This window comes from Hippichthys cyanospilos, chromosome 7 (genome assembly GCF_059441005.1).
Source record: "Hippichthys cyanospilos isolate Australia breed blue-spotted pipefish chromosome 7, RoL_Hcya_1.0, whole genome shotgun sequence".
Lineage (NCBI taxonomy): Eukaryota > Metazoa > Chordata > Actinopteri > Syngnathiformes > Syngnathidae > Hippichthys > Hippichthys cyanospilos.
The window spans coordinates 9451424-9461603 of NC_142375.1; the positions used below are offsets into that span (position 1 = coordinate 9451424).

A 10180-nucleotide genomic window follows, 5' to 3' on the forward strand; every position below is an offset into this window, starting at 1 on the left:
TCGATTCCATGCAGGTGTGCAAAGTACATCTTCAAAGCCAAGTTATTTCAGAGTAAGATGCCCCATGAAGGAATGACAATGTCTTGTACTACAGGTAGGTAAGTATAAGCCATATAGTCAGTCACCTTATATGTTTTTTGTCTTCAAAGCTCATTGGAAGGTCACGTATGGCCTTCATTCTGTCTCGTGTTGACAAGGCAACAAGTTCTTTGACCAGACTCTGCTCCTCTGTTACATAGGAAAGGAAAAACCAACACTGCTTTTGTTTAGTCACCATTGTAAAAGAATAGTGTCAAGTATCATTGATAACTATGATCTGAATTATTAAATGATCTCTAAATGCCCTTGAGTCTTACCATTTTCCATCTCATTCCTGATGGCCTCCTCTGCAAATGCTAACTGACCCGGATCATGGCTTGGAAACATGTTCATCCTTAATCCGACTCCCCTCCATCTCATTGTCATGGTGCCTAAAACATTGATTCAAGCAAAATAAACTGTCATACGACAGTAGATAGAAAATATTCTTCCTTATATCATTTCTAAATTAATAACGCTTGCATAACCTTCACAATTTCCCAAACGAAAAGCACAAACACTGTTGTGCACTGAGTTTGCAAATTTGCAAAGTGTTAACTCAACAAACTGATTTACACACCATTTATAAATGGTCAGCACATTCAATGCAAACTTTACATATTTATGGATATTATTTACCCCGTTTTGCCTGGTCATACTGTCATAGAAGAAAACTGTTTTCAATCATTACCTCATTTTGCATTCAGCCTGAGCACAAGAAGTAAGCCACAGGCAAGCTGTCGGTGTAGAGTAAAATGGTGAGAGCGGGAAGAGTGAGGAGAGTGAGAGGAGAGGAGGAGGAGATGTCCTGATGAAGGAAGAAGGAAGGTAAGAAGGTAAGGCAATTGGGAAAGTCTTGATTTAAATCCTGAGCCCCACTATTCCAGCTCTCACATCAGTCAATTAACTGCATGGCACAAGATATTATAAGATTAGATTTATAAAAACGGGGGCAGTGTTAGCTACAGAGAAGAATGGACCACAGACAGAGTATATGGGTTCAAGTCCTCCAACGAACAAAAATGTAAGAAAGGCAACTACGTACTGCAGTTGCAGGAGAGATGCTAAAGAATACTGCGTGTGCACTCGTGTGTGTGTCTTTAGAGTGAGATACTGATACCAAGATACCATACCCTGTTAAACCATTACCTGATGATGCAGAAGGAAGTCGAATAGGTGGCAACTGATCATACGGAACGTCACGGTTTATTTGTAATGGACTCTGATCTGAAAGAGAATCAGTGAGTAAATATGACATTACAGTAGATGCTTACTCTGGATAAAATATAATAGTCTGTGTTTTGGAACTAGATCTGGGCCTACTCACTAAAATCATGCTGGAATACAGAGTTCCTTGGGTGTCTTGACTGGAGTTCCATCGGAATATTTTCTTTTCCCCTCCAGCCCTCCTCCTGCCAAGCATCCCAGGGTACTCTCACTTCAGCATCATGACCATTTCTTTGACCAGTCTCAGAGTCATACGTCGCATCCCTTTCCTTCCACCAGTCTTCTTCTTCCCGGACATTGGGGTTAGTGTGCTGTGGATTTCTGGAAGATCTAAATACAAGACAGAGTAAACAATGAGAAACCTGAAATACAAATGAAATAGATTGAGCAGGTTGTGCTTTGCGAGTCATACAAATTTAGCTGACAATAATCAGATGACAATTAAACTTAAAGTTCACAATGTGAGGATTATCTCAAATAAGATCACTTAGATAGAACTGCAATTGGGTGAAAAGTTTCCATTTTAGAAACATGCATTTCACTTTGTTCATTTTTTTGGAGTCCCAATAATTTAAGGTTTCCAAAGAAAAGCATTTTACTGAGATAAGTTAAATTACAACCTCCTTTTATAGAATTTTTGAGCACGCCCTGTATATATGGTACTCAAGTGTAAATATTACAACATCACGTCGCCCCACAGTAAAACAGTGACTGAGATACAGGAAATAATGGAGTGTTAATGCTCTATTTATTGCCACATACCTATCCATTTCCAGAGTTTCGCTGTCATGGTAGGCAAGGTTGAGAAGTCCTCCATTGCTGTGACTCGGCATGAGGGTCATTAAATTGCTTTGTTAATTCAGTGAAATAGTATATTTAAGTTCTGCTCCGGCCCTGTTTGAGAAAGCCAAATATACAATTGAAATATTGTTTCTTGGCAAATTCCTAAATCCAACTGAAGCTAAGTTTGCAAGTTTGAAGCAACGCTAACATTTTGAGAGAGAGGCATGTTATTTAATCCGCCTGCCCCATCCCCATTGACTCATCATTAATTTATAAAATAGGTTGGAATGCTTTCCTTCCTCTTGCTGTGGAAGATCATCAATGATCCAATAAAGACCCAATTTGTCTTAAAATTCTTGTTATTTAATTACAAATGTATTGTCAGGCATCTATCAGTACTAGAAAGCATCTATGCGTAGATAAAGTCAGAGCAATTACTTGTTTGACTATCAGTTGGCTGAAATTACAATTCACCTGTCTATCCTGTTGTCATGAATACAAAAGAATGTCATGGTTTTCTGCGAGTTTATTAGCTTTATGTTCAAATGAGAGAGGATGACCATAATTTCAGTGTTCTTACTTTAAGTGATATTTTTGCTGGTGGCCTGCCTTGAGAGTTTATTGTAGTTTTTACTTGCCCCCAAATAAAATTTAAAAAAGAAAAAAAAAAACTACACACAAAACAGTTATAATACAACAGAGAATGTGAATGCGGTGCTGAATCAAATCTAAATTGTCAAAGATATCCACACATTGCAGTTACATAAATATAACTGTCTTACCTCGAGATTGTATGGAAAAACAAACAAATCCTTTAAAAGTGTTCAGTCGTTTGGCTTGAAAAAACAAAACAAAACAAAAGACCTAAGAGTCCATCATACTAAAATACAAAGGAAGTGTGTGTGTGTGTGTGTGTGTGTGTGTGTGTGTGTCCAACAACAACTATCACAAAAAGTGGGTAACCAGGAAGTGTGTGCAGCTGAAGTCATAAAGGTAAAAGTCCACTGCATACAAATAGTTCAGGTGGGTTTCAGGTAGCCAATGTCTATCTGCCAACAAATGAATTCCAAAGGCATCAGTTATTTAACATCCTTTTAGACCTCTAGGAAAGTATATAGTATGAGGATATTTAGACATGAACAGTGTGCTGCTGATCAAACCGACACATCCCAAAATAATGACAAAATGTATATATCTGTTTTTTTTTTAAGTATGAAAAATGGAAAACAGAAAAAAGTGTGAAAATCATCCTAATATTAGCTAAAGTGCATCGCACGGCACAGTATAGTAATGTACACGATTACAAACAGGACATCCCAAATAAAATTCTGCGCATTTTAAGTGCATTTCAAATGTAAATCGCATTCGTAACAACTGTCCGTGAACGTTGTTTTTTTCTTGTCTTGTGAACGTACCATTCGTGCAAAATTGGGAGGGAATTGTGGGAAATGTAGTGTTGTGTTGGGCAGTGTTGTGCGCATACTGGCTACGTTTATCTGTTTATTTAATTTAATTTGATTTCATGTTCTCAATTTCAATTCTTATTTTACTGTATGAAGCAATGTAAAAAAACCCATTGGAAATCAAAATGAGAAGGGAGTGTTCGTGAGTTCGAGAGTTCAGGAAGTAGTCGCTACCATTGGAAAAAAATGTTTTCAACTTGACAACTGAGGCGTCAAAAAGTTGAGGCAAACAGCTTCATCGTTGTTCTATTTAATACTGTTCAACATATACCCATTTTACTGCACAAGAAAAGGACGCGATGGATTCGGATTCAGGTCAGACTAATTTCGCATTGTTTATGCCTTCTGCCTTTACCTGTCGCCATCGTCTTTCCAGTTTAGTTTAGGCACCTCTTCAGTGTTAGCAAACCAGATAACGCTGAAGAGATGATATGTGATGCGGTGTTATACTTCTATAAAAAAAAAAATACAAAAAAGTATTCATGTTTTACGACTGCACACAAGGCTTGACATGCACACTATTCATACTAGATGCAGTTAAAGTTTTGCTCGGTACATGTTTTGTTCGCTTATTTGTGCCTGCTTCTTGTATCTTCTTGAAATGAAGTGACTATAATCTGGTAGATTGGTGCAATAATTCTCCGATTGTAACTTTTATAAACTTGTCTAGGTTTCATTCAGTGTGCTTTAAAGGTGCAGCGACCCGTATAGCAATACAAAAGAAATATAATCAATACTATAAGTAATATAATCGTTGTAAAGGTCGTCATGTCTGCTTTTGCGCTTGTATAAATCTGACTGGCGCTTTGATGTGGCAAATTGTGGCCGATTCTCTAGTCACTCTTAACTTGTGAAGATCAGAAAAATACATAGGCTATATTATAAACATGAGTCGCGTCAGTTGATTACAATAATATTAGCACTTATAAGAATATAAGTGTTTCATTGTGAATATCTGGAACCCACAGGTCTATATGATTATAGCGTTTGATTAGTTCTTTTTTTCTTGTGGGACGGCTAGGTACTGATAAATATACTGGTCAGGAGTAACAAATCACAACCATTAATACATGATAATAATTACATTTTTTTTGTATAGAAAAATATATCTGATCGATTTTTATTTTTAGTTATTTATATTAGAATATCACTTTTGTTCATTACTGTCTTTCAGCCGCGGTTGTTCTAACCCTTAACCCTAAATGCTCTGTAAATTAAGTTAAGATGAGCCTATCTAGTCAATATCATGAATGTCATCCACGATCATTTAACAGCACATCATTCACATCCTTCACATCCTTGTTTTTATTTTTCAACCTTTTGCAGTTTTCTACACAGATCGCAGTGGAAAAGTCACCAGTAACCCCCTGCTCGACCAGCTCCCCAGCTACCAGTCCCTGCTGTACCGCAGAAAGGTGTCAAATACTGGGACTAAAAGAAGGAGCAGCTCTCGGCCTCGTATTGGCTCTTCCGGCAGTGGAAAATGGACTCTGAGTAGTACTATAAGTAGACATGATGAGAAACAGAGGAGCCAAGGGGAGCAGAGACAAACTAGAGAGCTTCCACAGACCATGGCTGAGAAACGCAGAATCAAGTGAGAACCGCTGATCTTCACCTCTCTTGTCATCCAAATAGCTCAACAATGCCATTATCACAAAATGGAGCTTGCATAGTGATTCTAATGTGTTTGAATGTGCTTGGCGTTAGAGCGCTACGCCTAGAAGAGGATGCAGAACTCAGTAGCTGGAGACAGTGGAGGCAAAGCACCCATAGGTATCTGCGCAGGCTGCAAGATGGTATCCATGAGTGGCTGACTGCGCTGCAGCTCTGGCGGGGTGACATCCACCTGATAGAGGGTGAGGGAGGTCTCACGCTTTGATCTCATTACAAAAATACTGTTACTTGTCTGCTTCAATTTCTGCCTGTATCTCTAGCTGCCTGTCTGTCCGTCTGTGTTTTTGAAATGAGAAGGAGATTGCGTTATTGAAATTGCGCTCGGTCCGAAACACCATCTACAAATAATGTGTTGTTGTTTTTTATTGTCTTGTTTGTCTAGGAATGTTTGGCACGGGGATTCTGTCCTACTTTTCATTCCTACGCTTTCTTGTTATGCTCAACTTAATCATCTTCACACTAATGTTCAGCTTCGTCTTGTTGCCCATCATCATCGCACCCCAGGCCTCGGGGAACATCACATACAACCAGAATGATGGTCAGCGCACTCTTTTCTACGTTGCCACTCAAAGCACAGTTATATGTGAATTTGTTAGCGCTGGTTTTGTTGCATTTGAACATCATACAGTGTTCATCTTACATCTCATCATGTCTGACAACAGGAAGTATTTGCAGCGTTTATCCAAGCAGTGCTCGCAAAGGTCTTGTCATTTTTCACGAGCACATCACAGATCTCTTGTCTGGAGGGGTAAGTATTTTCGTCTTCAGTAAAACCTCAGTTACCGATAACACCGCTCAATATATTCACTCGTCCTCTGCCCCTTTTCTGTAGGGTTTTCTTGAACAGACCTATCTCTTTTACGGCTATTACAAAGTGGACAAAATTCACTTCCCCAGGGTCACCTATAATCTACCTCTTGCCTACCTGCTGGTCACCGTAGCATACCTCTTCCTCAGTCTTATCTGGATTGTGAAAAGGTACTAAAATGTTGTTTGTAGTGTTATTTTGAAATGCTTGAATTGGCACTGACTATAGAGGCCATGTTTTCCCAGGTCTGCCACTGGTTTCAAACGAAACCTGGTTCAAGATGAAGACCGTTTCCAAAGCTTTTGCAACAAAATCTTTGCTGGTTGGGACTTTTGCATTACTAACAGCAATGCAGCAAAACTCAAAAGGAGCAGTCTGCTTTATGAACTTAGGGTAAAGCGATACATTTTCATTTTTATTTAATAATCAATTCTCCAGACACATCACTTTGTTGAGACAGACATTTTGACCTGAATCTGTTCTTCCATTTTGTTTTTGTTGTAATATTTGACCATTAGACAGATTTGGAGGAAGAGAGGATCAAACAGAAAATAGCAGATCGAACCCGTAAAGAGAAATGTCGCATTTATCTCATACGCTTCATCCTCAACCTGTTTGTTATTGCTGTATTGGCGGGTTGCTTCTACAGCATTTACATTGCCACCATTTTCTCCCAGGAGGCACAGATGAATGAGGTCAAGGTAAGCACATGCTTACTTTAACACCAACAGAGTTAGTTTGCAAAGCCATTCTGATTCACCTTTTCTGATTTGCAGGTTAATTTTATGGTGGATCTCATCCATGAGTATCTGCCATCAATTGTAATCACTTTGGCCAACTTCATCACTCCCCTCCTTTTCTCAGTCATCATCAACTTTGAGGACTATTCACCTGCTTTCGAGATCCGCTTCACTCTAATGAGGTGCATTCAGCTACCTGTAATGATAATAATACTGTAGCTTGTCTGTAGCAATCTAGATACATCATTTCTAACCTAAGAACTTAGCTTATAGACAAACCCACTTACAGTATCATCTTGAATATGCTGTTATTATTACTGGTAATTTTTCTTTTAACGGTAACAAGTGGTCTTAATTTTGTTTCTCTTTGGAATCCCCAGGTGTGTATTCATGCGGCTGACCAGCATTGGAGTTTTGCTCTTTTCTCTCTGGTCTCAGATCACTAAGTGTAAAGAGGAGCCATGCATATGCGGCTACAACCATTTGCTCTACTCAGTAAGTCACTTACGAAATTTCGAATCTGTAGCAAATGTGAGAGTTGTGCAATCGCTCACTGTGCCCTACATGTATTTTGTTTATCCTACAGTGTTGGGAGACACGTGTTGGCCAGGAAATGTACAAACTCACCATTTTTGACTTCATAATCATTGTGTCAGTCACCATCTTTGTGGAGTTTCCCCGAAAGTAGGTCCAAATCTGAAACAATGACATTTTCTTGTTATACTGTATTAAGTAATGATATTTCTACATTTACACTTTGCCTTTTAAGTTTCATAATGTCTCTTTCCTTCTTTTTCCTCAGACTGATAGTCAAGTACTGTGATTGTGGCCTTGCGAAGTGGTGGGGTCAGCAGGAGTTTGCCATCCCCCAAAATGTTCTCGAAATTGTCTACGGCCAGACCATTTGCTGGATCGGTGCATTCTACTCCCCAATGCTGCCTGCCATCTGCACTATCAAATACTTTTTCATCTTTTATATCAAAAAGGTAACAACAGATTTTTTTTTTTTTAAAGATAAACAGGATCACAAGTACTTTATTAGGCTGTTTTCATGCTTGTTGATTGTATTACATTGTTTACCAGGTGTCACTGATGAAAAACTGCCGTCCAGCCACACGTCCTTTCAGAGCCTCAAGTTCCAACTTTTTCTTCCTGGGTGTGCTACTGATCGGATTGAGTTTGGCCTGCGTGCCTGTTATTGTTAGTGTAGCACAGTGAGTGATGTTCCTGTTTTCACATTTATTCTCATATCTGCAGCAATATTACTGACTTAAGTGTCCCACAAATGTCACTCGCTTGAGGAAAAAAAGTATAGTAAAAATAAATTGAAGATACATTATATATAAAAAATAATTTGAATATGGTAAATAAATAAATAATTAAAATAGTATACCTTAAATTTCCGACTACAAACCGCTGCTTTTTTCTCATGTTTTTGTACCTAGCGGTTATCCTGTGCAGCTTATCTGCAGTTTTTTTTTCTTTCTTACTAGCTATCAGAGTGCAATCTCCCTCCACGAAGGGAGACAGCAAAATATGTTTTTGAAGTATTGCGCCGTTTTTTTTACTCATCAAGCGAGCACTCTCCACTCATAAACACAATCAGGCATGTTACTGTTGTGTTAGTGCACTATTCTAACAATTGGAGTATGTCAATGTTTGATTGAAAATATGTTGGTTCTGCTCATGTTTCTAAAGGTGCAGGCATGTTCAGTCTGTGTTAAAGGCATGATGTTGCTGCAACTAGGCAGTTTGGGAAACAAAAATGTTTTAATTAAAAAAAAACATCCATATAAAATAGTTTTCTGTTAAATATTTGTTAGTGACGCTTATACTGGGGTGTGGCTTATAGTAAAAAAAAAAAAAAAAGATATTTGTTGCTAACATTGTTTGAACATACTCACCTGTCTAACCTTGTTTTTGTAGAATCAACTGTTCCCAGGCTTGTGGCCCATTTGTCAACTACACCACCTCCTGGGAGGTGCTGCCAACGGCCATATCCCAGCTACCCAGTGGTGTCCAAACCCTTCTCTACACTATCTCATCGGAGGCTTTTGCTGTATCCTTCTTTGTTGTTACATGGTATGTAAGACTTAGAAATGATAAGAAAGTATCAGAATGTATGCACCAGTGATAACCCTTAGCTATTTTATCTCCTATGATGCAGTTTGGCCATGTTTTACGTGATAGCGCTCGCTGGAGCACACAAGAGGGTCATCAAACAGCTTAGGGAGCAGCTCGCCATGGTGGGTATTTTGAATCTTCTTAAAGGCTGTAAATCTGGTTGTACACTCATTGGTCAGTTTTACAAATGGGGGCTGTCAGTAAGATTAATTTAATAATACATTACGATGTACAATACACAGAAGCATTATGAAGAGGTTTATGTCTTGTCGTGACTTCATGAGAAGAGTAACGTACTCTAGTCTTCTGAATCAGTGCACTGTTACAATATGGCAAATTGTATCAGCAGTTTTTATACATGCAATAATAAAGTAACACTTGGTGGACATTCCGTTTTTGCAGAAGCTTTTTAGTAAGCTCTCATGTCAGCTCTTGCATTGGACAATTTCACCTAATGTTGTATTTCACATATTATAGGCCAAATACGTCACTGAAATACACTTTGTTACTATGTGGTTCAGGAGGGTCGAGACAAGCATTTCCTGATCCAGAAACTGTGCCAGGCCCAGAAACACTCCGCTGTCACTTCCCCGGGTTCGAGAAGTCTGCGGCGGTCCAGCAGAAACAGCCCCAGTTACCATACCAGCTTCTCCAACAATTTTCCAGAAGGGGTGTTCCTGGCACATTCACCCCCAGACACATCAACCCATGTGTGAACAAGACTTTAGAGTTTGGGAGTAAACAAAAAAAAAAACAACAACACTACACTGGACAAGTAAGCTGCAGTTGGATTGAACCAAACTGTTTGTTTTCATATAATGTAACCTGTTTTTTTGGTGACTTTTTGTTTTACTCTATTATTAGCTAAACAAAGTTACTCTTTCGGGTATTGTTTTTTTCTTTCATTTGAAAATGATCTTTTCCTTCTAGGAAGGGCTTCACTACAAACACCAGTTCTTACTTATTACTCTTTATTACTACATTGTGCACTTTATCTGTATTAATGCTAAAAATTGTCATTTTAACATGCTTTTGCATATGCATTTGTTTTCGCACCTTATTGATATTAACACCAGATATATTCACAACATGACAAACCTACAATTAAGCGTTTTTTTCTGTATTTCATCTTTTTTTTTTACCTTTTTTAATGATAGTTTCAAAATGCTACCTGTGATTTTTACATTCCACAGTCTTGTGACTATAAAGGGAGAAAAATAAACCCTCAAAAGCCTTTTTTGCATAGCTCGCTGTTGTACTTTAGGGTTAGAGGCTTCATTGAA

At 38.5% G+C, this 10180-nt stretch overlaps 2 protein-coding genes across 4 annotated transcripts in view; one reads left to right on the forward strand and one right to left on the reverse strand.

Annotated features, from left to right (window-relative positions):
* The window catches only part of tmc5 (transmembrane channel like 5), a 13979-nt gene extending 10969 nt beyond the window's left edge, over positions 1-3010 (reverse strand). Inside the window, exons 1-6 of one of the 2 annotated variants that reach the window (XM_088420092.1) lie at positions 2871-3010; positions 2068-2199; positions 1406-1635; positions 1228-1300; positions 357-470; positions 126-228 (exon numbers count right to left, since the gene is read on the reverse strand). In XM_088420092.1, coding sequence (XP_088276218.1) covers positions 126-228; positions 357-470; positions 1228-1300; positions 1406-1501 — 386 coding nt within the window. In that variant the 5' untranslated portion in view covers positions 1502-1635; positions 2068-2199; positions 2871-3010. Of the gene's footprint in view, positions 1-125; positions 229-356; positions 471-1227; positions 1306-1405; positions 1636-2067; positions 2200-2870 lie in introns of both variants that reach the window. The other variant, XM_088420091.1, reaches the window with a different exon arrangement.
* A 539-nt stretch (positions 3011-3549) lies between these two features.
* tmc7 (transmembrane channel like 7) lies at positions 3550-10140 on the forward strand. Of its 2 annotated transcripts, none has more exons than XM_088419487.1 (16): positions 3550-3866; positions 4878-5145; positions 5259-5407; positions 5608-5763; positions 5888-5973; positions 6058-6203; positions 6279-6426; positions 6552-6734; positions 6810-6955; positions 7154-7268; positions 7360-7457; positions 7576-7759; positions 7857-7987; positions 8700-8855; positions 8941-9019; positions 9419-10140. In XM_088419487.1, the coding sequence occupies exons 1-16, from the start codon at positions 3851-3853 to the stop codon at positions 9611-9613; spliced, it is 2256 nt and encodes a 751-aa protein (XP_088275613.1). In that variant the 5' UTR covers positions 3550-3850; the 3' UTR covers positions 9614-10140. The 2 variants fall into 2 exon arrangements, with proteins under 2 accessions (XP_088275613.1, XP_088275614.1); XM_088419488.1 differs by having other exon boundaries at positions 4890-5145.
* Positions 10141-10180: the final 40 nt, after the last annotated feature.

Bases quoted from the DNA above. Each gene is read 5' to 3' on its own strand.
- tmc7 (XM_088419487.1), top strand. The intron at 6,735-6,809 runs GTAAGCACATGC...TCTGATTTGCAG, and splicing joins CACAGATGAATGAGGTCAAG to GTTAATTTTATGGTGGATCT. The intron at 9,020-9,418 runs GTGGGTATTTTG...TATGTGGTTCAG, and splicing joins TTAGGGAGCAGCTCGCCATG to GAGGGTCGAGACAAGCATTT.